General features: G+C 55.7%; 3 protein-coding genes across 3 annotated transcripts; 2 read left to right on the forward strand and 1 right to left on the reverse strand.

Moving 5' to 3' along the window:
* The first annotated feature begins 320 nt into the window (after nucleotides 1-320).
* KVR01_001655 (uncharacterized protein) lies at nucleotides 321-4,466 on the forward strand. The gene is made up of 5 exons (XM_044781323.1): nucleotides 321-1,155; nucleotides 1,218-1,272; nucleotides 1,337-2,858; nucleotides 2,925-3,040; nucleotides 3,102-4,466. The coding sequence occupies exons 1-5, from the start codon at nucleotides 1,086-1,088 to the stop codon at nucleotides 4,222-4,224; spliced, it is 2,886 nt and encodes a 961-aa protein (XP_044649610.1). The 5' UTR covers nucleotides 321-1,085; the 3' UTR covers nucleotides 4,225-4,466.
* A 3,784-nt stretch (nucleotides 4,467-8,250) lies between these two features.
* Nucleotides 8,251-9,730, forward strand: KVR01_001432 (uncharacterized protein). The gene is made up of 2 exons (XM_044791928.1): nucleotides 8,251-9,364; nucleotides 9,495-9,730. Exons 1-2 carry the CDS (start codon nucleotides 8,554-8,556, stop codon nucleotides 9,530-9,532), a joined length of 849 nt encoding a protein of 282 aa, XP_044649387.1. The 5' UTR covers nucleotides 8,251-8,553; the 3' UTR covers nucleotides 9,533-9,730.
* A 6,729-nt stretch (nucleotides 9,731-16,459) lies between these two features.
* Nucleotides 16,460-23,275, reverse strand: KVR01_001411 (uncharacterized protein). The gene is made up of 2 exons (XM_044794201.1): nucleotides 17,593-23,275; nucleotides 16,460-17,522 (listed from the first exon to the last, which is right to left on the reverse strand). The coding sequence occupies exons 1-2, from the start codon at nucleotides 18,449-18,451 to the stop codon at nucleotides 17,092-17,094; spliced, it is 1,290 nt and encodes a 429-aa protein (XP_044649366.1). The 5' UTR covers nucleotides 18,452-23,275; the 3' UTR covers nucleotides 16,460-17,091.
* Between the last annotated feature and the right edge of the window lie 1,894 nt (nucleotides 23,276-25,169).

Consider the following 25,169-nt stretch of genomic DNA (forward strand, 5'->3'; position numbering starts at 1 on the left):
TCGTCATCGCGGGTGTCTGTGCGAGTAGCCATCCAGTGCCTACTCCCTCACCATGACCACACCCCTCGTATCCTTACTCGTACCGCCCAACACGGGGGCACAGTCACAGGCACAGGCACAGTCACAGGCACAGGCACAGGCACAGGCACAGTCACAGGCACAGGCACAGGCACAGTCACAGTCACAGGCACAGCCGTGCAGGCTATGGACCACCACATGCCCGCCAGAAGATAGCAAATAACAAACCAAAGAGAAAGAAGAAGAAGAAAAGAAAGAGAAAAAAAAAGAGCCGGGGGGGGGGGGGGTGGTCGATATCGACGATTCCCTGTGCCATCGTTAGACCGCACCCGAAACCATGGGGATTCTCTAGCCTCCTGCCTCCCGTCCCCAAGTGCACTCACTCACTTGCTAATTGCACCTTGGCCCGTCTTACCGGCTCGGCTCTCTTTGGCTTTGAGGCCAGACCCACCGCTGCGGCTCGCATCCGCCCTACCCATGTCCTCGCTCGCGGCTGAAGTTGTCACCCCTGAGCATGTCAGCTTGTCTTCTGCGCGGCCCCAGAAATGCCCATCACTACCCAAGACCAGGATGGTTCTCCCAATCTGCTTAGCTCCCTCCTCAGAGGCACCGCCCCAGAAACAGTACCGTCTATGTATTGTGTATCTCCTCGATTTTTCCCAATATGACATGGGCCGAGTTCCATCCCATCCTCCCTCCCCCACAAGGCCACTCAAGGAACGATTCTTGCCCTTGCTGTCCATCAGCACTCGCAACGACCGGCTGCCCAGGTAGCTGTTGCTCTCCGCTTCCCAACTCGGACGCAATCGTACATTAAACAATTTCCTTTTCCTCCTCTCGGGCTCGACCTGTTCTTCCATCATCTCCCGTCTCCTCCCCATCGTCTCGGTGCCATACACCCACCACACATGCTCTCTGCTGGTCACAAGCTTCAACAGCACTTACACCACGCCGATCACAACATCTACCACTGTCCCCAGCCGCCTCCGTCTCCTCCGTCGAAGCAATTACGCGTCTTTGCTATTTCCGTCCGCCATTGTCTCACTTGTTGATCAAGTCGTGGCACCATGGTCTTCTGTGCGTACTGCGGGAAGAGCTTCACCCGCAAGGAGCATCTGGAGCGGCACATCCCAAGCCGTGAGCTTTCCCCCTCCCTGCAGGCCTCCGTTGTTGCTCATAACTGACCCCGAGCCCCATAGATACCAACGTGAAGCCTCATAGGTGTAGTGCTTGTCAGCTTTCCTTCGCCCGCAGGTGAGAGCCCCCCACCCCAGCTGTTTTCTTGCTTGCGCAGTCGCGCTGATGGCCAGGGTGATAGGGATCTCCTACAAAGACATCACTCTACGTACCATGAGGCCAGAGATCCGATGGAGCCTCTTCCCGGCGGAGTTCCCACCGTTGCCGGCAGGACGCCTATAGCTTGCCAGAACTGCGCGAGCGCGAAGACCGGATGTGACAAGAGGGTCCCATGCAGTCGCTGCGCCGAGAAGAACCTGCCGTGTGCCGCTCGCTTCGCCCGCCGCTCCTCCAAGGCTGCCGTGAGAGCGGCACAAGCCAGTGCTGCCATGAGCAGCCAGTGCGTGCCTGGGGCTCAGACACCAGCAATGCCGGCCGTCTCATCCTCGATGATGGACATGGACCAGAATCTGACCAGGTCGAGCTCGCCAGGCAGAGGCTCCCCTGCAGACGACGTCGCATGCGCAGACTTGAAGATACTCTCCAGCCCGCAGCAGCAAAAGTCGCCCCATGAGGACAACCACTTCAGCCCCGGCGCATTTTCGCCTCACCACAAGCTGGATGTCATGAACGAGTTCATGCACCTCGGGACGGACTTTGTGACACAGGACCACAACTACTCAGACCTGCTCGTCTGGCCTGAATACCCCATGGAGCTGGATATCTATTCAAACGCCATGGCTATGCGGCCAGACATGGGCCACGGTATGCCCGCTTTTGCAGATGTCAGCGACTCGTGTTCCAATTCTGAGCCCATGACAGCTACTTCCTCCCGCGCTTCAGTCCACACCAGGGGCACGAGCATCATGTCAACCGCGAGCTTCGACCCCAACAAGTGCATCGATATGGCCATGCGGACCCCAAAGGACGCAAACATCCCCGAATTCGAAGTCGTCATTGCTTCGGAGAATTCATGGCCAATGGCCAGGTGCAACCCGCCCACCTTCTCCGGCAACTGCCCACGGACGGCCATCGTCCATCTAGAGGCGCTCGAGCAGAAATGCCAGCAAGAAGGGACCTGGGACTCGCTGGAGAAATACCTGGGTCAGTTTGGAAACGAAGCACCTCACATGCCACAAGTTGTCCCAATCACCTCCCGGACACGCGACAAGATGACAGCCATCACACAGTCCTTCCTGCACAAGGCACTCGATGTCCACAGGTTAGGGGCCAATGGTTACTCAAAATCAGGTTATGCCAGCCCGGGAGGCATGTGCAACTTCATCATGCTGCCGCCGTCCAGCGTTCTTGAGTACTTCCTCAAGAGCTACGTACGCAGCCTGTACGGGTATTACCCGATGATTTTTGCCATGAGTCTGGACCCGAACGAGATGGTTCAGAACACCCAGGCCGCAACGTTACTAGTCCTGCTTATGATAGCGCGCGGTGCAGCGTCCGTGCCGATGCCAGAGGCAAGGTACCTATCAGCCGGCCTCACAGAGACTTGCCGGATCTCACTATTCGACATCATCGAGAAGGATGTTGAGCTATCAGCAGACCCGATCGCGCTGCGCTGCGCGCTCCTGTTCACCCTCCTGGGCGCGTGGAGTGGAGACAAGTGGCAGATGGATATTGCCATGGGTCAGCGGGGCATGTATCTGACGGTAAGCAGCCCTCGCCATAACTTGTCATTATGAGTGAGTGATCCATGGGCGCTGACGGGAAAGCAGATGTTGAAACACGCCGGCATGCTAGAGCCACAACCCTCGATGATACCAGCATTCAATGACTCGACGAGCACCGAGCTTCAGTGGAGGGCATGGATGCACCGTGAGACACAGAATAGGTAGGCATTCCGTCTCCTGATCAGGCCTAAACTCATCTGGAGGCTGACCCCCTTTTGCCAGGCTTGTCTACAACTGGGTCATGGTGGACCAAGAGCTGAGTCTCTTCCACGATACTGCGCCCATACTGTCCATTTCGGAGCTTCACTGTCCTCTGCCGGGATCTGAAATCTTGTGGCTCTCGCCAAATTCTGAGCAATGGCTGGCTGGGATTCAGTCCCTCTATGGATGCACCAACAACGTGAACCCTCAACTACTTACCACCCCTTCTCTCACCCCGTCGCTCTTTGACCTCTTCCAAGACTTCCTGCATGACAATCTTTCCCGTCGGCAGTCCAGCTTGACCCCACAACAACTCCGTCTGCTTCTTCACCCTATCCAGTCCTTACTCTGCCACCTGCGGCAGATGCTGTCGTGCTTCTCGGATATCCTCGGCGCAAGGCGGTCAACGGCTCGTACTGTGACAAGAGCCTCGACATTCCAACGCCTGGAAGAAGTCCAGGCCCTGCTCCAAAAGTGGTATGAGCTTGCCATAGCCCAGCACAAGGCCAACCCGAACTGCACGAAAACACAATGCAATATTGTGCTGTACCACCTCATCTCCCTGAATGCGGTGACAAACTTCCCCGAGATCGAGAGGTTGGCCCGCAGGGAGGGCTTTGAGGCCGGTGGTCCAACCTACTGGGAACTGAGCCTGAGGCACAAGAGGTGCATCTACCAGCGCGAGGAGGCCATCTTCCACTGTGGCCAAGTCCTACGACTACTGCGATCGATACCTGCGGATAAGCTACCGCCGTGGTGGAGCACCGCGACATACAGGGCCACACTCATCCTGTGGACGGACGCCATTGGGAGGCTCGACCCAAGCTTCAAGACAGCCCTGAACGACGGGTCAAGCCCCGAGAGCGGAAGCGCCCCGAGCAGTTCCGTCGTGGCTGTCGACCGAGTAACGCCTGAGGACCCGGCGGTGATTGCATATCTCTGGAGCGGCGATGGTACAGCTGTACTCTCGCGGGACAATGGGGCGGCGGTGAGCCTGGACAGCCCCGCCAACATTCTGGAAGTCGGAATACAGACTATTGATGGTGGAATAAGTACACGAATCGGGGACGGAATCAAAAGGAAGCTGGCCACACTGGCGGACAGCTGGAGTTCGGATATGATAGGCGCCGTGGCTGCTCAATGACGGATTACTGGCGTCGTTTGATTATTTGTCTTTTTTTTTTCTTTTCTTTTTCTTTTGTCACTAACTTAGAAATTTGGTCACACTGGGTCCACAGGACAGGTGGTTACAAGGATATCTAGACAACCCCGGGGGGGGGGGATGGGCTGGATGGCTTCGGGCAGAAGAAGCCCTTGATTCGGCGTTTACGGGGAATGGGACTCGATTCTACTTGACGCCCGTCGAGTATGATGATTCATGATGCGCAGGTATATTTTGATTCGATAGGCAATATTACAATGAGCTAAGCTATGTCTCACTCATACCATTGCACATCTGCAACGCATTCCGTGTATCTGCTGCTTGAACCACAAAGCACACGCATATTTTGGCATACCCCGGGGCGTGGGTCGGCAAACCGGCCTGCGGACGTCAGGCAGTAGAGTAGGATTTAAACATAGATCCTTTGATGGTCGAGATGGGACACCAAGCTTCGTTCTGGCATGCAACGCTGATGGCCCCACAGCGCGACGGACGGGCTTGGGCTGGCGCCCTACGAGGCAGTGGCGGGCCAGCAACTGGAGCCATCCCGAGCACCTGACGGCCGACGCATTGAAGCTTCGTTTTAGGTCGCCGCGAATCAGGACGCCAGCAAGCCTCGTCATTTTGTGAGGAAATCCTGCCGCTGTCCCGTGCGCCCCAGTCAGCCACGGCCGAAAGTCATATTGAAGGCCATCTCCAGGCGTATTTCGGTTTCAGCCCCGCAGCAGTAGCAGTAGAAACTCAGCCCTAGCAAAGGCTGAGGCTTGCGGCCGCTAGATGGCGAGAGAGAGATGTGGGGGGGGGGAGGGAGGGGGGAGATCCCCAAGCCGCAGCTCCGTTCATTTTGAGGTTAAATGACATTTCATCACCCGATGCATATAGAGATCTGCGCACGCGCACACGCATTACGCGCGCACAGCCGCGGCGTACAAGGTCGGGTCCCAGGGCGAGTAAGCTGGTGCCTGCGCATGTGGGCAGTGGAGCAGCGGTGGGTGGTTGGTGGTGATGGAGGATGGAGGATGGGATTTGCAAAATCCGACACCCACTCTTGCTGGGTCGGGTTTATGCCCGCCACGGGTCAAAATAAGAATGTGGAGCAGCTGCTCTCTCCTCACCCGTCTTCCCATGCCTGTTACCCCACTTGCCCACTCCCCACCCCCAGGCCAGGCAGACGACTGGGGTATTCCCTCCCATTAGACGCAGCCAATGGGCGCCCTGGAATTTGATCCCCACTTGCCATATGCAGCAACCCAGATGTCATGGTTGCCTGCAGGGTGCGGGGTCTGGTTAGAGCCCGCCTGGGAGGGGGGGGGGCGGCAATGATTGAAGACATTGGCTGCATCCTGTCGTACCCGAGTACATGCAGGTCGGGATGACTTCTCACCAGAGAACAACAATCCACATCTCGCGATCTTGGATGCCTCTCTCCGCAACCCGCGACCCGCGACCCGCGACTATGGCCGAGGCCGCGAGCTCGCGACATCCATTTTAACTTTGCAAAGTCGCAGACCCATCCCACTGGAGTCCGAGTTGGATTCAGCGATCCATACTTGTCCGGTCGATGTCCAGTTGCGTAGCATATATGCACCGCCTACGTGGTCCCGGCCAGCCTGTCGTACACTACTCCCGTACCATGTTACATCTCAAAAGGCAACATCGACTAAGCTTGCGTCACGACAGCACGACAGCCCATGCAGCCCGCGCTGCGGGCTTTGCTTCTCGAACCTATCCACAATGGGCAAAAAAAAGAAAAGGTGCGACACCCACAGGTGATCCAATTTCCACAACTGATTCGAGCGAGACCTGATGCGGGCCGGGAGACATCGTCACGCAAGCACGCGCGCACGCACCACGCTACAGTCTGGAGCGTGCCGCCATCGGGCCCATGGGGCTTCGGGACACCTTCTTCTGCGCGTGGCCATTTCGCACCTTTGACCGAGCCTTGGTGAATCACCAAGAGAAACCGCCGGGCTTGTCAATGTTTGCTTCTTCTTGTTCCATCGCCGAGGCTGGCCCGCCCGCTGTTGTTCGTGTAGTCGGTGTGCATCAGATCAACCCGGCGGTGTGATGCTCAACTGACACATACCTCGGGTGCTCCACGGACACTTGCGCACACTCCTTTTCCTTCTCTCACACACACGCGCGCGCACACGCACAACGGGCGTTCTTGGGATGTGGCGACCATGCAGCGGTTCCTCTGCTCTGCTTACGCGTGTGGTGGCTTGCAAAGAGATCCCCCGGGCGCCTGTATGCAGGGCTCTTTTGCTTGTGTGATTTTCTGGGCCTGCAGAGCAAGATGCAGCCTTTGTGTGAGAGCTTATGTATCATCCACGATAAAGCAACCGATTGGTCAGCTCGGCACCGAAAAGGGGTGGCCGTCTCTCGCGCGGTAGATATTTCTGGCCCGAATCCCAAGCTGTCGGGTAGTGCGGTGTTTTCTTTTTTCTTTTTGTTCTTTTTTGTAACCCCCCCCCCTTTTTGATTTCTGGTGTTGACATTGCATGATAACATCCGGATCTCCGGCCCCCAGATCCTTTGGACGTGTGGCAACCCGCAAAAAGACTCCGTTCGAGTACCTGCATGGCAGCACACCTTCTCGGGACACGCGAGCAGTACTCCCGAGTTCGCGCGGCAGAACCGCGGGGGTGGAAGGCCATCCCATGCAGATATTCAGGACACAAAAAGGAGGCGGCTCGAGAGACAACGTGTCCGTGGCTAAGATGCCCGTGGTGCGTGCTAAGCTCAGAATCCATCGCTTCGTGTCGGCATCGAGCCTCGAGGGGAGTATTGTCATTGCAAATGTTGTTTCACTTCTCGTCAGAGATTAGACTTCTGTGAATTACTCAGATCCCATGCACATGTGTCACATCAGAAGCATCACAGAGGTAGAATAACCAACTCATAGAGGGCATACGTCGAACATGTCGAACCAGTGGCCATGGCTGCCCAGGTGATGCGTAAGCCGTAGTATGAGCGGAGCGAGCCGCTTGAATGGCCCCTTCTGGAATTAGGACGACCAGTACCGTCGACCGGGGTAAGGCTGTGGTAACCCAGCGAGTTTTGAAGAATAGCCAATCATATTTCGACGGTCGAACGAACCTCAAGGACATGCCAGGAACATTCCCGCTTATTACATGCAGCAACTTTGAGAGTCTCGACAAAACCTTCCAAGGTCTGCGGGGCTATTCGGATGAGAAGACCGTGGGCGTGACTGGGGACTGACTCATCGGAGGACAGTGGACAAGGCTCGCCCTGGTGTCGATATATAAGAAGCGTAGGGGCATCTTGAGCCGTCTGCACCTGTGACAGCAACAGCAGTAAACGAGGGCATTCACACACTTGCGCTCTCGAAGTATGGAGACAATGCCCAGAACTACAGATGGACCATAAGAAGGGACGTGCGCCACTGCAGGCTACCAGACGATTGAATGGAGTTGGAGAAGCCCAAAAGCATGACGGAGATGGCCGTCCGAACCCTGGTGCGTGAACATGTGCTATTGGCAATGACTATTCTAGTCTACCGCAGTCAACAGTCTCAGGACATCGCGAACCCGACCTCAGACGCAGAGGAAAGCACAGGATGATAACGATGATAAGAAACAGAGACGTTCATCTTGTCTAAATCCGCGAGATATCTGGGAGGATTCGAGCTGAGCCGTAGTGGCCCAGACAGCAGAGTGTCCGGAGGTCCGATGGGGGCGGCTTGGCCGCCAGGACACAGGAGGCAGCGACACGCCTTCTGACACAGCCGTCCATACTGGTGCTTATCTGAGCGTCCCGGGCCACCAGCGAATAGAAGGGCTGCAAAACCAGACACAGGCGCGTTCCTATTTCCGGCTGAGGCTGCCCACGGGCAGTTGTCTCTGCTTTGACGGCGCCGGTATTTGCGTATCTGCGTATCTGCGTATCTGCGAGCCCGTAATTCCGCCACGGGCCCAGGGAGACAAAGACAAGCTGGAGCTATGGTGCCTTCTGCCTGGGCCGTGCCTCGGCGCACCGAATCAGGACATCAGGACCGTTGCAGCGCGACGTCAAACCGGCATCCGAGCAGCGGGACCGAGTTCCCTGTCCGCTCCCAGGCCCCGGCCGCCCCTTGCCCGTCGTTTTACCCCAACTACACGGAGCTTCAGCTGGGCCCGGACTTTGAAGGGGGGAGACGATGAGATTGTCCGGATCTGGCCTTATATACCATGGCCGCTCGTGGCCATCGGTGACCAAGACACGGGAGGCATTCCAGAGTCCAGAGTCCCGCCTCGTCAAAGTCTTCTGCATTGTACCAAAGGCAACCGAAAACAAAACGACACAAGAAACATGGCTCCCTCAGCAGTAGACGTTGCGTCCTCGGGCGCCAGCACATCCACCGCCCAGTACGACCCAGCCCGCCCTCTCGCCGGCAAGGTCGCCCTCATCACGGGCGCAGGCCGTGGCATCGGCAAGGGCATCGCCATCGAGCTGGGCCGCCGCGGCGCCAACGTTGTCGTCAACTACGGGAGCTCGGCCAAGTCGGCCGAGGAGGTCGTCGCCGAGCTTGCCAAGCTGGGGTCCAAGGGCGTCGCCCTGCAGGCCGACATCAGCGACCCCAAGTCTGTGAGCGCCCTCTTCGAGAAGGCCATCGAACACTTTGGCTACATTGACTTTGTCATCTCCAACTCGGGCATGGAGGTCTGGTGCCCCGAGGTCGACGTGACCCCCGAGCTGTTCGACAAGGTCTTCGGGCTCAACTGCCGCGGCCAGTTCTTCGTCGCCCAGCACGCCCTCAAGCACTGCAGGCACGGCGGCCGCCTCATCCTGACCTCCTCCATCGCCGCCAGCATCGGCGGCATCCCCAACCACGCCCTCTACGCAGGCTCCAAGGCCGCCATCGAGGGCTTCACCCGCGCCTTCGCCGTCGACTGCGGCGAGAAGGGTATGACCGTCAACGCCATCGCCCCTGGTGGTGTCAAGACCGACATGTTTGACGAGAACGCCTGGCACTACGTCCCCAACGGCTACAAGGGGATGCCCATGGACATCATCGACCAGGGCCTCGCCAACATGTGCCCCCTCAAGCGCGTCGGCACCCCCGCGGACATCGGCAAGGCCGTCTTCACCCTCTGCAGCGACGAGGGTGAGTGGATCAATGGTACGTGTGCACGCGCATCAGACCTTGGACTTTTCCCCCTTCAACAAGGCCAAAGCCTCACTCCCCATCTATCCTCAAAAGTACAAAAAGCCCACGCGGTGGTACAGTTCCCGCTAACTTTGTGGCGTAGGTCAAGTGATCAAGCTGACCGGCGGAAACGCCGTGTAAGGCAGCACAGGACGCCATGATCTGCACTGCCAACATTTGAACAGCGCTGCGCTTGTCTTGGATTTGCTGTTTGCTGGCTGCATCTTGGGAGTGAATCGCGAAGCGGGGGCGGATGGTATACTAGGTACGCATGGGGTCACTTGCTGCAAGACCCCTTCTCACAGAAACAGGTTGTTTGTTGAAGGTCAGATGGGCCTCCTGATCACCTGGTGGCCGGGCTCTGATGCACACACAAGGCGTGGGGTATGGTTTCACATTTATATAAAGTTAATTAAGCCACATGCACTTCGATGAAAAATCATATCACCTCACCCATGATAACATTCAAGGCACAGAGTGCTGTTGACGAGAACGACATCCCAATTCCGTGACCGAGTCTTGCTCGTATCCGCGTACCGAGTACGTGAACAACCCTGGTGTTCCCGACCGTACGATGTGCCACGACACGTCGCACACGGGGAGCAATTTACGGTTCTGCCCTGTAACGGCCCGTTCCATCGCCAATATCCCTGGTACAGTCACCGCCTCTTTCGGACTCGATGCTTCAAAGCAACACAAAACCTGCAGGGCCCGAAAGGGAAGGCCAGTCAGTCCCTTCCACGCTGGCCTCATCGGATCTCCTCTGCACAGACAGCAAGTTGGCAGTCTTTACGTAGGCTTGATGTGACAGCTCACGTCTGTCGAGAGTTCAAGTCGGATGGGGAAAGGGGAAGCTGATGGTGAATTGGTCCACTGGTAGGGGCCTATCCTAGAATGTTGTACATGACGGACCAGGCGGCAGTGGCACATCGATACTACGTAGATAGCAAACGCGTGACTACCGACCTAGGCGTCTCATTAAGTCCTCAGTATTCGGTGCTCAACCCTCAAAAGAAATCAAGGTTTATCTCAGGGTACGAGGCGATCATCATGGCTCATGATGAACCTGTCTAATGACTGGCAGGACCACACACTCATGATGAGTCGACGCCAACAGATGAAAATAGATGTACCACTGTACCGAGTACTGTGTGCTGTTACAAGACGGCCGTTCGGCCTCTCATTGAGTCAGCACGAGTTCTGCCAGATGAGGGGCTCGAAAATCGGCGCGCTGGGGCAGGGAGATACCAAATATAGAATCAGGATCTAGAGACCATATTATACTCTCTGCGGATCTCTTGCGATGCAGAGGCTCCACTCCGACTCATCGGAGGTGCGGGAGGCGTGGCGTGGCGAAGGCGAGCGTTCGTGAATAAGGCTTTACTCGCGTCTTCCTCCCTGGACTTGAATAATCCCTGCTCCTGGATATGATTTGGAGTTGAAGAGGGTCTGCGGGAGAGAATTAGGCAGTGCTTTTCCTCCTGCCCCACAAGATCACGCTGCCACGTCAAACAAGCTGGCCGTATGCAGGCCTGTTGAAGCAAGCCCGGGCGTCAGCCTCTGCTAGGGGCGGGAGCGAGACGGTCAATACTCAGATGACGGCCCAGGGTAGATTACTCGCATCTTGGCCGATCAGACAAATCAAGTCCACACCCATTCCCCCCGGAAGGAGGGTGGTAGTGTCGGCAGTTGCAAGCGGGCTACAAGCCACGCAGGCCTCGACCTCATGACACCTCTGGCAAGGGCCTCTCCATGTAATTGAGATGGGGCGTGGAAACAGCATTACTCGAGGTATCGCAAGGTACTGCTCTGTTGTATGGCCCTTGTGCAGCGCGAAGAAGGACTGGGCGGAGGATGGAAGTGAGGCGCGCAGGCCGTGGTGCATTGGAACGGGATGTCGTCCGAAGACAGACCTGGGCATGCAGGACAGGTTGGATGTGACAGTGTCTGCTTTCCGCATGGGGAAGAGGCCAAGTTATGCTGCGTGCCAGGGCACCCCTGGGACGACGTCAGCTCGCGCATTCACATGCCCTCGAGGCCATGCGAAAGAGTCGCGGGAGGATTCCTAGCAGCAGCATTGATTCGTGGGCACAGTCAGCACGAAATCGTGTGCCTTGGGGTTCCGACGGTCTGCGGTCTGGTCTGTTGGAGGTGGTCAGCTTACTACATAGTACTCTCTGTGGGTGTCAACCGTGGTGTGTGCAGGTCGAGTTTCAAGATAGACGACCCAGCGATCTCGGTTTGTTCATGGCCTTGCCTACAGCCCGGGGTTGCATAAATCGGGGTTTAATGCCGACCCCCCCCCAGCAACTTGTACTTGGAACCCTCTACCCTCTACCCTCTACCCTCTGCCCTCTACGGGGTACTTGCTGCGGGCAATGCGCCACTAGGTCCCCGATGCCGCGGTCCCGCACCTGCTCCTCGCGATGCCCTCGCTAGATGCCCGCCTCGAGCACAAGCTAATGGGGACCAGCAGAGCTCGTCGGGAGGGCGGCTGCCTCCCTCCTGCAGTTCTGCCACGGCCCACCAGGGTTCCTGCATTCTCTGCCATCACTTAGATCCTGGTTCCATGGCCACCACCAGGGAATTGAAGCCAGTGTTGGACGGGCCCGCGACTGCTTGGAAAGGAGCCCTCTCTGTGTCACCGTGCGGGCGAACGAGCTCAAGCTGAACACCAAGAAAGCACGCACTTTACCTGGTCCCGAGAGACTGCACCTTCTGGCCGTGGCGACGCCAGGCGCCGTGGCCCAGGAAAGGGGAAAGGATGGGGCTGTGTTCGCGCCTGCGACCATGGCAATAGATATGCCACCATCTCAGGATATGCACTGAGTCCTGCATGGCCATGGAAATACAGATCCTCGCGCATGGTCGCATTCGTTCTAGTTCCGAGTGCCGATCGGACGCGTGTGACGTTGATCATTTCATTAAGCTCACCGATGAGCCAAGATCTGGTCTCATGGGGCTCAAGGGCAGCTGCAGGCAGCAGGCTGCGGCAGCGTGGCAGCAGCAGAAGCTGCAGAAGCTGCTGCTGCTGCCCGAAGGTGGACACCCCTCGCCCGAGAGAAATCCGGATCCGTCAGGAGAAGCAACAATAAGGTTCCGCTCGCACATATAACCAACGTGCACTTTGGCAACGTGTGCATGGATTCCCCGGCTAACCTCTCTTCAGCACTGATTGATTCCTTCTGTGGAGAACACGGCTGGATCGCTGAATCGCTGCTGAGGAATCCCATCCCAAGGCCGCTGATTCCAGCGCCTTGGGGGTTCTGGATATCTTAAAGCGAGGCGGACCTTGGCGGTAGAAGCCGGACCCACGCCGGGACCGACTAGACTCGGCACTCCGAGCATAGCAAGTGTTCTTTTTTTTCCTCTTCTCGATTTTCGTCAAGCTAACAAGTGCTGATATCAGCGGTGGATGTGCCGACTGGGCGGGGATGTTCGGGAAGAAGGGCCAGGACAGGAATTGGCCCACGTTGCACAACACAACAGTCGTCCTTCTCTGGGCTGCAGTAGAGCTCCTGCAAGTCTTACGGCCAGCATACAAACTATCAGGGCTCGGTGACTTCCTTGTGGAATGGGATGGCAGGCCTTCAGACACGCCCTCAAGAAGCTGAGAAGCTCTCTCGTGAGAAGAAGAAGAACAAGAAAAAGAAACACTCACGCTTGGGGAGCCAGTCGCAAAGTAACAGTTGACCAGTGGCGCCCGTCGATGGTTGCAACGTATCGCTGGGTAAGGGCTGAACTTTGCCCACGTCAAATGCCGTCAGACGGCCTTCAACCCACCCAACCTTAACCAAGATGTGTGGCAGCCTCCAAAACATCCGGACAGCCAACTGCCCACACATAGGCAGCAATTGCACCACCAGAATAAGGCAATGATCTTCCTAAGCGCAGTGCATCGCGCAGAAGCTCGAGGCCTAATCTTCAGCTCCTATCGCGCCGCCCTGTGGGTACTTGAGCAGGCTGGATCCTCCAAAGCAGTGTGAGCATACAAGTGACCCAGGCCAAGGCTTGGTCCACCACCTAGCCCCCCCCCCGGAGTGATTTGTGTGGCCAGGATAGGGCGGGAGATCATCCCGAGGCTGCTCTCTCCGATTCATCGAAGCCCGCGAGGCACGGCTCGGACAGGCATCGAGATGCGAACTGCGAACTGCCCGGCCCCGCCATCACAGCCCTCCTGAGGCCTTGCAATCTTGCATGACGCTCGCCACTTTCTGGCCGGTCTTGGCCGGCCGTCGTCCGACCTCCAGAACGATGCCGTCAGCATTGCACCTAGTCTATAGGGGAGGGGTAGGGGATTTGGTATTGTTGGGATTAGTCACAGCCAGCCGCGCCGGTTCTCCACACTTGAGCTGGTGGGAATAGTCTCTCTCCCATGGCCGTGGACATGGGGCAGGGCAGGCATCTGGCTGGAGTCGCTAGGGCCATGGCCATTAGCAGAACCATGAACCCGGGACCCAGAAAAATAAAAAATCGCGGCCCCACTATGCCCAGGGCTGTAGTGTGCTGGCCGTGCGACGACTTGGGACATGCAAAACCCTGTGCGTCTAATGGCCCGTTCCTAACTAAGGACGAACCGTCGCCGGCATGGCTTGTTCCCTCGCTCTAGTCGCCCTGGGGGCGACCCGGCGAGAATGCCAACCCGTCCTTTAGGGTCCCGCCTACTCCACAAGAGAAAAGGGCCGTTGGGAAACCTCCGCGGGACTTGATCAGTCTCCCGCGCGCACGTTGGGGCACGGAGTAGATGCCGTCAGAGGAGCTGGCAACGTGTCGCTCGTGGCGCTGCGGGCATCATCCCCTGATCCCCCGGGCCCTGGGGGCGTTGTGTCCGGTCTTCTGGTGACTTGTTCCGGTGTTATCTTGGGCCGGTGAAGTCGCGCCGCCAAAGCCGATGTAGTCAAGCGCTGACATGTGTGGCTGATACCCTCGCAATCCAGCAACTCCAGCACTGCGGCACACGACAGGTCACCATGCATCCCACTTACAGCGCATATACGGGCCGGGGTCTTTGCTAGAGCCGGCAGGGATCAGGGGCTCAACTGCGGCTCGCCTACGACTTCTTACATACACTGGACGATCATGTGTATGCCAGGGATTGTCTGGCCCAGTCTCCATCTGCATTTCACACAGGAATGCGCCTGGAGGGCAACAAAGTTTACGCTCGGATCAGTGATGTTCCCAAGCGTCTCATATGCTGGGACTGAAAAGAGAGGTAGCATGCCAAGTCTGGAGGAGATCTGTGCCGATCACCTGCGCGCCGAGGCCGAGACGCGAAACTGAGGCGGTCGAACACTGGTTGTCAAAGCCAAGAGCGTGGCCGTGCATGACGATGGACTGAAATCCTGTCTGTCATGGCAGGAGTCGTACCAGAGTGTCGGGTACCCCCCTTCCATCCATAGCCGTGGTTGAGCAGTGCGGCAGCCCCAGGGCCTTGCGTCGTTGAGAGATCGACTCCTCTACCCGCTGTCACATGTGCCAAGATGCTGTGGGATCCCGAGCGTAACACCTCGCCTTTTGTCCGTAAGCCCTCGTTGTCAAATGAGAGCACTAATCACCTCGGCCTGTCTAGAATCTGAAGCATCACTGTCCTCCTAGCACGTCTCATCCTCGAGTGACTACCATCGCGGGTCAACTCCTCATGGGACCAAGGGTCAAGGTGGGGGTCGGGGCCACGGGAGCCTCAAAGAACACAAGCATTTGTGCGCCGACCAGTCAGGTGAGGGTATGGGGAAGAAGCGGCAGATGCTGTGAGAGGTTTCCTCACAGACTTGGTCCCGGTGGGACGGGCACAAGTACCTATCCTTGCAACCCATGTAGGTACGTAGGTACGTACATATGTATGTGTGCATGTGTGTATGTTGTGTGTGTGTGTGTGTGTGTATGTATGTATATATGCATGTATGTATGCATACATACATACATGCATATATACATACATACACACACACACACAACATACACACATGTATGCATGTATGTATGTATATATATATGTTGTTGCATGTATGTATGTGGGTAGTCCTAGCTACTTAACTTGATGGGGTGTTCATCCCCGGTTGGAACACACCTCTACGTGTGAAACTACCGCACTTCAACGTAAATAAGACAAGACAACAGTGTCTCTCTCACACACAGGCTCGCACAAAAACTACCCATTGGCTGGACCACTCGTGACGGCTCCCGAAAGCTTATTCCTTAAATCCTCTTGCTAGCTCAGCCCTAGTTCTCACCACCACCAGTTGGGTCTGCTCTGCCATCGGACATCTCCACCTAATGATGTAATCTCAAAGGGCCCGCCGTCTGCACCAGATCTCTAGCCTGGCACTCGGTCCGTTTCTCGGCAAGCACAGAATGGGAGGAAAACGGCTGGCTGTAGGTGCGCACGGCTGGGGGTGCCTTATACCCGTGCTGACACGGCTCCTCCTTAGAGACTCGCCCAGCTGCTTGGGAGCGGCAGTTTCAGCTGGGCAGCCTGGACAGGATGTGCTGGTCCCCTGTTCCCTGTCTGTCCCATTCCTACTCTCCCGTGCCGCCTTCCCCCCCCTCCCAATGCCCGGGGCTGGGCGTGAAGGGGAAGAAGGTCACTAGCTACTCACGGCTGGCTGCTGTCAATTTCAGCGAGAACGAGACATGAACTTGCCCAGTGATGATAGCCTGGGGCCGGGTGAAACTATGTTCTCGACTACTGTGACACCCATCCAGTGTACATTGAGCACATGGTACTCATGCTGTGCGCCCACAAAGGTCGACGGGCGAGCCTAGTCTCCTACACACAGACAGTACGCTTCTCCACCCCCTTCCTGAACGTTGCTCTCGGGTGCGACGAGAAGGCACCGGGGGGTCTGGGCCTCCAGACGAGCCCAGACGGGAGAGAAGTCTCAAGCACAGTCATACCGTACGACCACCCACAGACACAGACACACCCACACCCACAAGGGAAAAAGACTTGTTTGTATCTATGCACTCAGCAGTAAGGCAGATTAGCTCAGGAACCAGGACGCAAACGAGGAGTGGCACTGGCAGGCGATAAGAACGCATCATTCCAATTATAGACTTATCATGCCGTTCCCCACCCCTTGCTCATCAACCGCAAGGAAAGACAACCCGTTGAACCCATTACGCCGTTCCGTCTTTCCCGCTCACAGCCGTGGTGGCAAAGTCTCTATCTCAGCCCAGCGCCCCTCGCTCATTCCCAAAACTGGGAGCTTATCGTTAGTCTGCTTGTGAATCTCGTCTGGGCCCCAAGGCCAGCCCCAGGCCCTCTGCTCCGTCTGCCTGTCTCACAAATCGTGCCGTGAAATGATACCGTGCTGAAAGAAAACACCACGCACGCCCTTTGGAGCACCTTCATCCGACCTCTGACCGCGGGTCGGGCTTGACTGCACGGACCAGATAATCAAAATATTCTCGGTGGTAACCTTGTGATAGAGACAATTTATTGAATGGTGGCGCGAAAATCGTTCCACCATAAGTCCCGGTATTCAAATTGCCGGGGTCGCAAAATAGGGTACAGTGTCGAATGATCCCAGTTTCCCGTTTGTTGTGGGATTCTGTTAACGGCCAGGAAAAATACCGCAATCTTTTGTTTCATACCGGGCGTCGGAGTTCCTTGTCTAGAAGGAATAACGGCTTTGTGTGAGATGTACTGTTGCGCACCCCAAACCCCCGAAGTGGGTGGGGGACAGCTTAGGATCGGATCGTCACGAGAATCCAATGTCGCCCTTCCGATGCGTGACCACCTGCATGGTAGATCCCAAGTTCTGGCCCAGGTACCCGAGCATCGCCTTGCTCACTTCGGGGTCCTCTGACAACTCCGAACATACCTCCCGAAAGTTTGCATACACCTCCTCCAGTTTGCGAAGTTCACGTGCGAGTATCTCAAGTTCCAACCACCGGCTGTCCTCGCTGTTGACAGTATATGCGCCGAGGCTCACCCCCAGCCCTGTCAACCCGCTGCTTGTTGCCATTGGCGCAGTCGACATCTGTGGCACCATCTGGGCACTCGATGGTCCTTCGTGATCAAAATAAGACTGCGATGCGTTCTTGTAGAAAGAGGTGATTGTGCCTATCACCGTTGCTAGTAGCATGGCAGCTGTATGGGTACCAGATCTTCTCATGCACCGCGTGCAGGCTGAGTGGACGTTAGCTTCCGTGTGTCTTGATGGTGAATTGTAGGAGATTTGAGGGAAGAGCGGTCATACCAAGCATAGCTGCACATCCCTCAACAGCTTTTCGGTTGAGGGAAAGCACCAAGTCAAATGGAGGGGCTGCGGGGGAAGACGCGTTGTGTAGAGCCTGCAGTGACTGTAGACACACCGTAAAACATGTGCAAGAGCCGCCAGCCGAATTGGATGGTGTCGATTTCGACCGTGATGTGGTCTGCCGATGGATGGGCGTCACTGTCGGGCTGGGGAAGCAGTTTGGCGCTGGTGTGGAGACCTGGTTGAAACTGAACAACTCGGGCCCCTTGGTGTCCATCCATCCCATGGCGCCAGAGTTCATGTCGTAAGACTGAGAACGACGATGTATTTGGTCATTGGAAATCGTATGGTCGATAGAGGCATCGGTGAACTGAGTGGGCATCTCACTCGGGGGAGTCCATGGTATACCCGGGCCGTACATCTCGGTGGCCAGACTGGGATCCGCGGGTGTCGGCGGGCTGCCATCTACCCCCATGAAGGCTAGACCAGAAGATATTGACTGAGTGCGACTCATGGACCCATCGATGCTCGTGGGCGGTGTGATCCAGCCTCCTTCGTACATGCCCGGAATGCCACCATGGACCCCATACATCATGTTGTTGTTGCCGTTGTTATGGCTTGGATTGTTGTTGGGTACTGTGTTGTTGCCATTGGAGTCTTGACGTGCTGCTTGTTCCTTTGAGCTTTCCGAGGCCTTCGGCTTCCCCGCTCTGCTCGAGGGCGAGTAACGACATTCTATGCCGCAGGTGAGGCATCTGGAACATATCGGTCTTGCCTTGGAGCACTTGACTTTGGCGAGGAAGCAGCCGTCACAGGATGCTCGAAGGCGGGGCTGACGTTGTTTCGTAGCGGTAGCCATGGCTGCTATGGGCCGCCGCTCATGAAAAGACCAGGTTCGTTGCGAGCGTTGGCGGCGACGAGACCGGTTCAAGGTTGAGGTAGAGCTGGAGTGGTACGGTATGGGGTCGAGAAGGGCCTTGGTGGGGATATGGTGCAGAATGTGCCAGGTAGCCTGGGTCGACCAAGACGCGAGAGTGGGCTTGGATAAGTATATGCGAGGGTATCTTACTAGGACAATGGGTGAGTGGGATTGTGATACGAGCGAAGGAGGTATAGGAGCTTGGACAGCGAGTGGGTCTCAGAGGTATATGGCATCAGCTGGGCAGGAAGGACATGTAGCAAAGTTAATTGGGGAGTGGTATTTCGAAGGCGAGAGAAAGCTTGAACATATGGCCCGAGAGAATCACAGATCCCGACTTAGAGCAGACGCCGTCTTATGATTGCAATTCAGGTTGTGGATATACCCCAGGTAGGCTAGGCCACTTGCTGGTCGGGACTGGGGCCAAGGCAGCGGACGTTGACGCTCGGCCACACTCTGTAAACAGCCCCTACGCAGGTGGCACTCTAGGAGGATGTGAGATCGAACGTGAGAAACGGGACTCTGCCGCTAGCCATACGTCGAAATGTCCAACGCCTAGGGGGGGCTGGGCATGTGTTGCGGAATTCGGTCCCTGCAGCATTTCCTGCACAAAAGACCAACCGCTCACCTCAGGCGAGGCGGTCTTCGAATCGCCTACTCCACGGCAAGAGGGTCAAATTCGGTGCCAAGTGGGGGACCTTGGGTCTGCCACTAGACAGCCAATCCGGTCAGCAACATTTGTGCCGAGAAGACCAACGTGAGTAACAGACATGCTCACTGCCGTGGGAGAGGTGATCAGGTATTGCGCCATGCGAGGGATACGGGCAAGGAGCCTCGGGCAGAAGAGGTCGCGGTCCCAAGTCGAGAATACGTGACAGGGAAGGGAGGAGTAGCAGGGGCCACTTGACATGCTCAGGGGTGTGACAACATGATGCAGCCTGCAAGTACCTCGGACTACAAGGACTAGCTCTGGCCGGGCCCCAGATACCTCCCAACGTTCCGCACTGCCCGTCATTCATATCAGCGGCCTCGAAACTGGCGCGAAGCTAAGAGGTAACTCTGTCCCACCCGTGTTACCCCCGGGCTACTGGTAGTTCTCGTTCGATTCAACTTTTAAAAGGAGGGCTTCCTTCGGATTCCTGAGCCAGTCGCAAGCAAAAATAGTGCCAGACATCTGCTCCGCTTTATGGAATCGGCGGGGGTCTGGACAGCCTAACAGTACCAGGTCGACGGGTGACTACCGTCTTTGCTAACCCAATTATATTGAGATCTGCCCATGGTGGCTGTCACAGCAAGACTTCTTTTTACCGAAGGAGGGCATGATCTGCCTCTGGCAGAGTTGTCTAAAAGGCAAAAGCCACAGAGTGGTCGTGCTGGCAGGCTGGGTGGAGCCCTACTTTGATTCGGTAGGCCTCTAACCCGGTCTTTTTTGACTCACATTGCTTTTTGGTCCAACAAACAATGGTCACCTCCGCATTGCAACGGCTTTCTTCTTGTTTTCGTGTGAGACTCGGGCCATCTGTGCGTGAGCAGCAGCCATATTGGGATGTTCCTGACGTGGGGTGGGGTGCGAAGCAGGTTTGTCTTGGGGCGGAGGGGGTTTTCACTGGAGTGTAAAAATGCCCTCTTGTTGGTCCACAGAATGCGCTGGGAGAGTCCAGAGGGCCGGTTTTGTTGGCTCGCGGTGCTCTCTGGGCTGCACTGCACCGGACAGAGATGATATGGGCGGCGAGACGCTCACAGGGCTGGGAAGGAAATGAGCGGTGGGCGGTGTTGACATGCCCAAGTAGAGTAGGGCGCCCCCTAACGATGATCGCTGTTGCGTGCGTCTGTCTCTATATCGGGGCGATTGGATGAGCACCCAGTTGGTCCCAAGCAATCCTCAGAATGCGGTGGTGTGTCGGTCATAGAAGACACCGCTGGAGCTAGTGCGTCTGCCGCTCCGCCAATACGACAGTGCCCGGATGCTTTCCGAGATTATGTATCAGCCATTGGGTCGTTGTTGTCAGACTGCACCCATACTAGAAACTTGCTGGTGTGCGCTCGCTCCAACGTGTACCATGGCATGCCCAGAACAAGGCCCATGGAACTTGAGCGGCGACGTCCTCTCTGTTGCCCAAATTGCCAGAAACGAGAACAAGACACTGGACAGGCTTGCTCGTTCAGGTAAGCTGTCAGCACCCGGCAGAGGTCACTTGCCACGAAGAGTAAGACTGTGGGTTGGCATGCTCCACTTCTGCAATGAAGAGCCTGCAGCGCAGGCCATGCAATGAAGCTGCTGCATGGAAGGCCCATTGTGAAGGAACATGAGCGTGTGCATAAGCTTGCATGTTACCGACTCATGGGAATCGCGGCCTGCCGGATGAGCTGCGCGACCCCAGATATCGTGCGAATGGCTGTACTAGGAGATGTTAAGCGGTGGCGGTGGTGCAAGATACTGCCTTGCCGAGGTCTCCTTCCAGCACGGGCAAGACGTTGGCCAAGGAATGACAGAGCCCATTCTGGGGAAATTCCAGATGCTCTCATCAATAGCGGACAGGTCGGGCCTGGTTGTTAGACCACGATGAAGCAGGAGGCCACTTCTCGAATGAGACTGAGCTGGGGGATTCTGATGCCATGCTGGCCTTGTCGTGAGAGACCAGAAGCCACCACCCAGCCCCCCCCCCCTGGCAATCACAACGCCGGCGTCAGCAGGCTAAGTCTCGCTGCAGGTAGGTGGGTTATCTGCCTCGTGGTTTAAAGGGCAGCCTGGACGACAGTTGGTGGGGGGGGGTGATGTGCTGTGAGGCTATCGGGGCCGGGCCCAACTGTCGATCCTACCGCGGGCGAGGTCCCGCTGGCCTGGGGCGAGGGCGGTAGCCTGTTCTGGTGCCGCGGCTTGTGTAGCTGTGGGCTGGGTGGATACTGAGGTGCCCAAGGCTGAAGCAGACTAGGGCGGCAATCTTATGAAGCTGAAATACCGTCCGGGATGGACCAAACCAAGGCGCCTCGTGGCCACCAGCCGCAACCTTTGGCTCGTGCCCCGGGTTAGGGGGACTGAAGGCCTCGAAAGCATTGTGGACTGCGGACTGCTGGTTGCTGATTGCTAATGACGCCGGTGTCAGCTTGAGAGATGTGTAAGCAGCGATAAGACGCGCGAGCGGCCGGCCTGGTCGGTTGGGACTCGAGAGGAAAGATGGGCTGTGGACCAGGTGAGTCCGCAGCAGGCGGTAAGCTGACGTCGAAGAGGCGCGATGTCGAAGGTTGAGGCGAGTGCATGGTGCTCATCTGGCTCGTGTTGACCTGCGTGTTGCATATGCACGATGCAGTGCAGGTCGCTCGAGCAGGCCCGCCGCGCGATCAGGGCATGGCTGGCGATGATTCCTGGCGAGGGCTCCTGGCGACGGTTCCGGGCCCCGCACATAGGCCCGATTGCCCGATTGCCCGTACGGGCGCTGGGCGCTGGGAGCGGCGTGGCTGGCGGTGGGAAGGTCGACGCGAGGCACGACATGCTCTGTTCTGCACAAGCACTGCCAGCGGAGGCTGCAGAGGGTTGCACTAGGTAGGCCGCCGAAACAGCTCGACGATGCTGCTTGGAGCTGTCCCCAGGTCTTCTCTTCAGCCGCTGCTGGGTCTTATCAGCGGCAGTCAGGATCAAGATGGCTCAGCAATGAGGGCGGAGTCGGGAGGAGGAGGGGAAGTGGATCAGCCAGAGCGGGTCAGCCATCGCGTCAGGCCAGCCTTGGAGCCTTGGAGCCTTGGATGACATGTTCAGGTGGGGTGTGGAGGCGCGGGCGGTGGCAGTGGGGGAAACCACAACCCATGGGCCATGGTATTCATGGCAAGTGTTAATGCGCTGGCAGCAGAGGCGCGACGCCAGCTAACAGCTCACATCAAGACCCCTGCCCGGTGCGAAGGCAACCTTAATTCGACCTCACGATGCAGGCCTCAAACCCACCCACCTCGCCAGGCTGGTGTGCTCAGCAGCACTGGCAGCAAGAGGAGGCACCGCACTCATGCTGAACGGCTTGTCTAACTGCATTGGCAGCTCTCTGCAGTCCTCCGTGTCCCGGTCATGACACGAACCTTGGAGGGACGAGTTGCCGCAGCCGAAAAGGGAAAGAGAGGGCAGGCAAGTAGACGGGAACATTGTCTTGCTGCCATGCGTTGACCATGCCCTTATCGCTCCAGCCAAAGCATCGCCAGCTGTTTCCGACTTGCATGAGCACGCAGAGAAATCTGGGGCCGAGGCCGCAAGCCGTGACTGAGAACCCGATCCTTGGATCCCGTGTCACTATTGCCGCAGCCCATGCGGGGCCTTGTCTCTTGTCTTTCCTCTTCATCAAGACTGCCGTCGTGGGGCAGGCCGTGGCCCTCCAGGTTGAGCGGTGTCTCGGGCAAGACACTGGCACTGCCTCACGGAACCAGCAATTCAATAGTTCCCGGATCCCTACTTGTGTAGCCGAAAAGGTCTCTAGTGCCTTGTTCCTTTTTCAATTCTTGTTCGCGTCATGGTTGTGCTGCTTGGGCACACAATTTGTCTGAACTTGCAGCGAGGTAGCCCGCGGGTTGTAGAGCCATCATCTCGGTCTCGTGTTTTGGGTTAAAAGTCCCTGTCGATTCCATCCCACCGCCTCGGCGCGGCGTTGGGCGGAAAGACCATTCGTATCTTGCGTCGCACCTGAGTCTGTGCAATGTATAGCAGATAATATTCAACGGGGGAGCTAGACCAATACGCACGAGATCGACTGGGCGCCGCTAAGAGCCCTCGGCCTTCTCCTGGTGGTTTCGCCGTCTCCGTGCCGTTCCCTAGTCTCGAGTCTGTGAGTACATCTTCAGCCCCTGCCGAAGAAAGGAGAAATGAGCAGCCAGCCACCTGCTTATGCCTCGCGTGGGAAGCGTGCTGCTCGTGCGAACGGCACATGTGAAACAGAACATCTCAACGTGACCATAGTAGTGTGTTCTAGCTAGAATCATTTCCGTGTGAGACCGATCAACAGCCTGCATGTGAAAGGGGGGTTGGTGGGTTAGGGTCAACGAAATGCTGCTGTCTCAGAAAAACGAGAGTTGCCCCCCCCCCTGTTTTATTACCCCTATCAAAAACTTTAAAGGTTTTTTAAAAAGTAGTCTTCTTTTAATAAATCTATTATAACTTAACTTAAAAATATATAAAAAATATATTTATAATCCTTATTAAAATTTCTATATAGTAATATTTTTTAAGTATTTATTATTAAATCTTTTTTATATAAAGTATAGAGATTACTAGGCTAATAAGATAAATAAGTATATAAACCTATTAAGTAGTTCAGCCTATAATCTTAATAATATATAAACTTTAAATAAAAATTATTTTAAAATTTTAATTTTATAGAGACTTTTATAAGGGTTATAAATATATTTTTTATATATTTTTAAGTTAAGTATTAGTAGAGTTATTAAAAGAAGACTACTTTTTAAAAAACCTTTAAAATGTTTGACAGGGGTAATAAAACAGGGGGGGGGGCAACTCTCGTTTTTCTCAGACAGTGAAGTGAGGGCATCCCAACTCACGCATAGTCAACTGCAGCCCTACAGCTTGAGACAAGCAGAAAGGGCAGTAACAATACAAAACAACATGTGAGATAACTATATGGCAGTGGTCAGACTGTTGTCAAAACTCAGGCATGTAATTTCTGGTGTGCAATGGCTGCCCAATTCCCACTGATAGCTGTCATGGCTCCTACTTCTATTGTGTCGAAGCGGAAGTCGACTTGTGAGACTTAGTATACATTCAAAGCAAGTCTTTGTATAACTCTAAGATAGCCTATACTATTGCATAGTCATGAACAGGTGCCATAACAGTGCCTTTTAAACCCTCACCTTGCCGCCATCTGTGGTTGGCAACCTGAAATTACATGGTCTAATAGTTCTCCAGGTATTCACATCTGATTCCTGATTCATTGTCATCATTCTGAGTTGATTGAGAAACTGTCTTTTAAAATTGTGCATGGATGACCTACATGTGCATAGTGCAATGTGACATCAATGGTTGAGTGGTAGGCCCTATCATCGTGATGAAGGTGGGTATTGATCATTCAAATCTTAGTTTGACCACCGAACTTCGAATTGACACATGAGGCTTAAAAGCGTTGACTTCTTTTTCAATTGCCAACAGAGGCAGTTCATACCAGTAGAGCTAATTGATGTCAAATTGAGAACTGTTCTATTCAATGTTCATGCGGAATCCATTATACCCAGACAGGTTCTTGCAGAGCCGACACCAAAGACGGTCCCAGGACGCATTTAAGAGCACTTGAAGCATTGTCGTAACTAATAGAAAGGGTGAAGTTGACCCCATTGTCACTTTTATGACGTTCTCTATCCAATGTGGGGCATTCATAACGCGTTGAAGCTATTCCCAGCGTCTGCCCTTCAAATATAACAATCGCCGTCATCAGTGACAGGAGCGGTCGAAACAATCCCCCCCCCCAAAAAAAAAAAGAAATACCAGAAAACCGGTGTTACCATTCAAATGCCCCAACCGTTAAACCTCTGAGCTCAGGTGGATTTCAATCCTGAAGTTGAAGGAGCTGGGAAAGATATCTATGCAGGCACCTGGGTATCATGTGAATAAATCTCTTACGTCACAAGCTCAAATTCGGACACATCCAAGATGGCAGTCATGATGGGGAGCATA

Source organism: Diaporthe batatas, assembly GCF_019321695.1.
Source record: "Diaporthe batatas strain CRI 302-4 chromosome Unknown Contig00002, whole genome shotgun sequence".
NCBI classification, from domain to species: Eukaryota; Fungi; Ascomycota; class Sordariomycetes; order Diaporthales; family Diaporthaceae; genus Diaporthe; species Diaporthe batatas.

Bases quoted from the DNA above. Each gene is read 5' to 3' on its own strand.
- KVR01_001655 (XM_044781323.1), top strand. From the start codon at position 1,086: ATGGTCTTCTGTGCGTACTGCGGGAAGAGCTTCACCCGCAAGGAGCAT. The intron at 2,859-2,924 runs GTAAGCAGCCCT...ACGGGAAAGCAG, and splicing joins AGCGGGGCATGTATCTGACG to ATGTTGAAACACGCCGGCAT. The intron at 3,041-3,101 runs GTAGGCATTCCG...CCCTTTTGCCAG, and splicing joins CACCGTGAGACACAGAATAG to GCTTGTCTACAACTGGGTCA.
- KVR01_001432 (XM_044791928.1), top strand. From the start codon at position 8,554: ATGGCTCCCTCAGCAGTAGACGTTGCGTCCTCGGGCGCCAGCACATCC. The intron at 9,365-9,494 runs GTACGTGTGCAC...TTTGTGGCGTAG, and splicing joins CGAGGGTGAGTGGATCAATG to GTCAAGTGATCAAGCTGACC.
- KVR01_001411 (XM_044794201.1), bottom strand. From the start codon at position 18,451: ATGGCTACCGCTACGAAACAACGTCAGCCCCGCCTTCGAGCATCCTGT. The intron at 17,523-17,592 runs GTATGACCGCTC...ACGTCCACTCAG, and splicing joins GGGATGTGCAGCTATGCTTG to CCTGCACGCGGTGCATGAGA.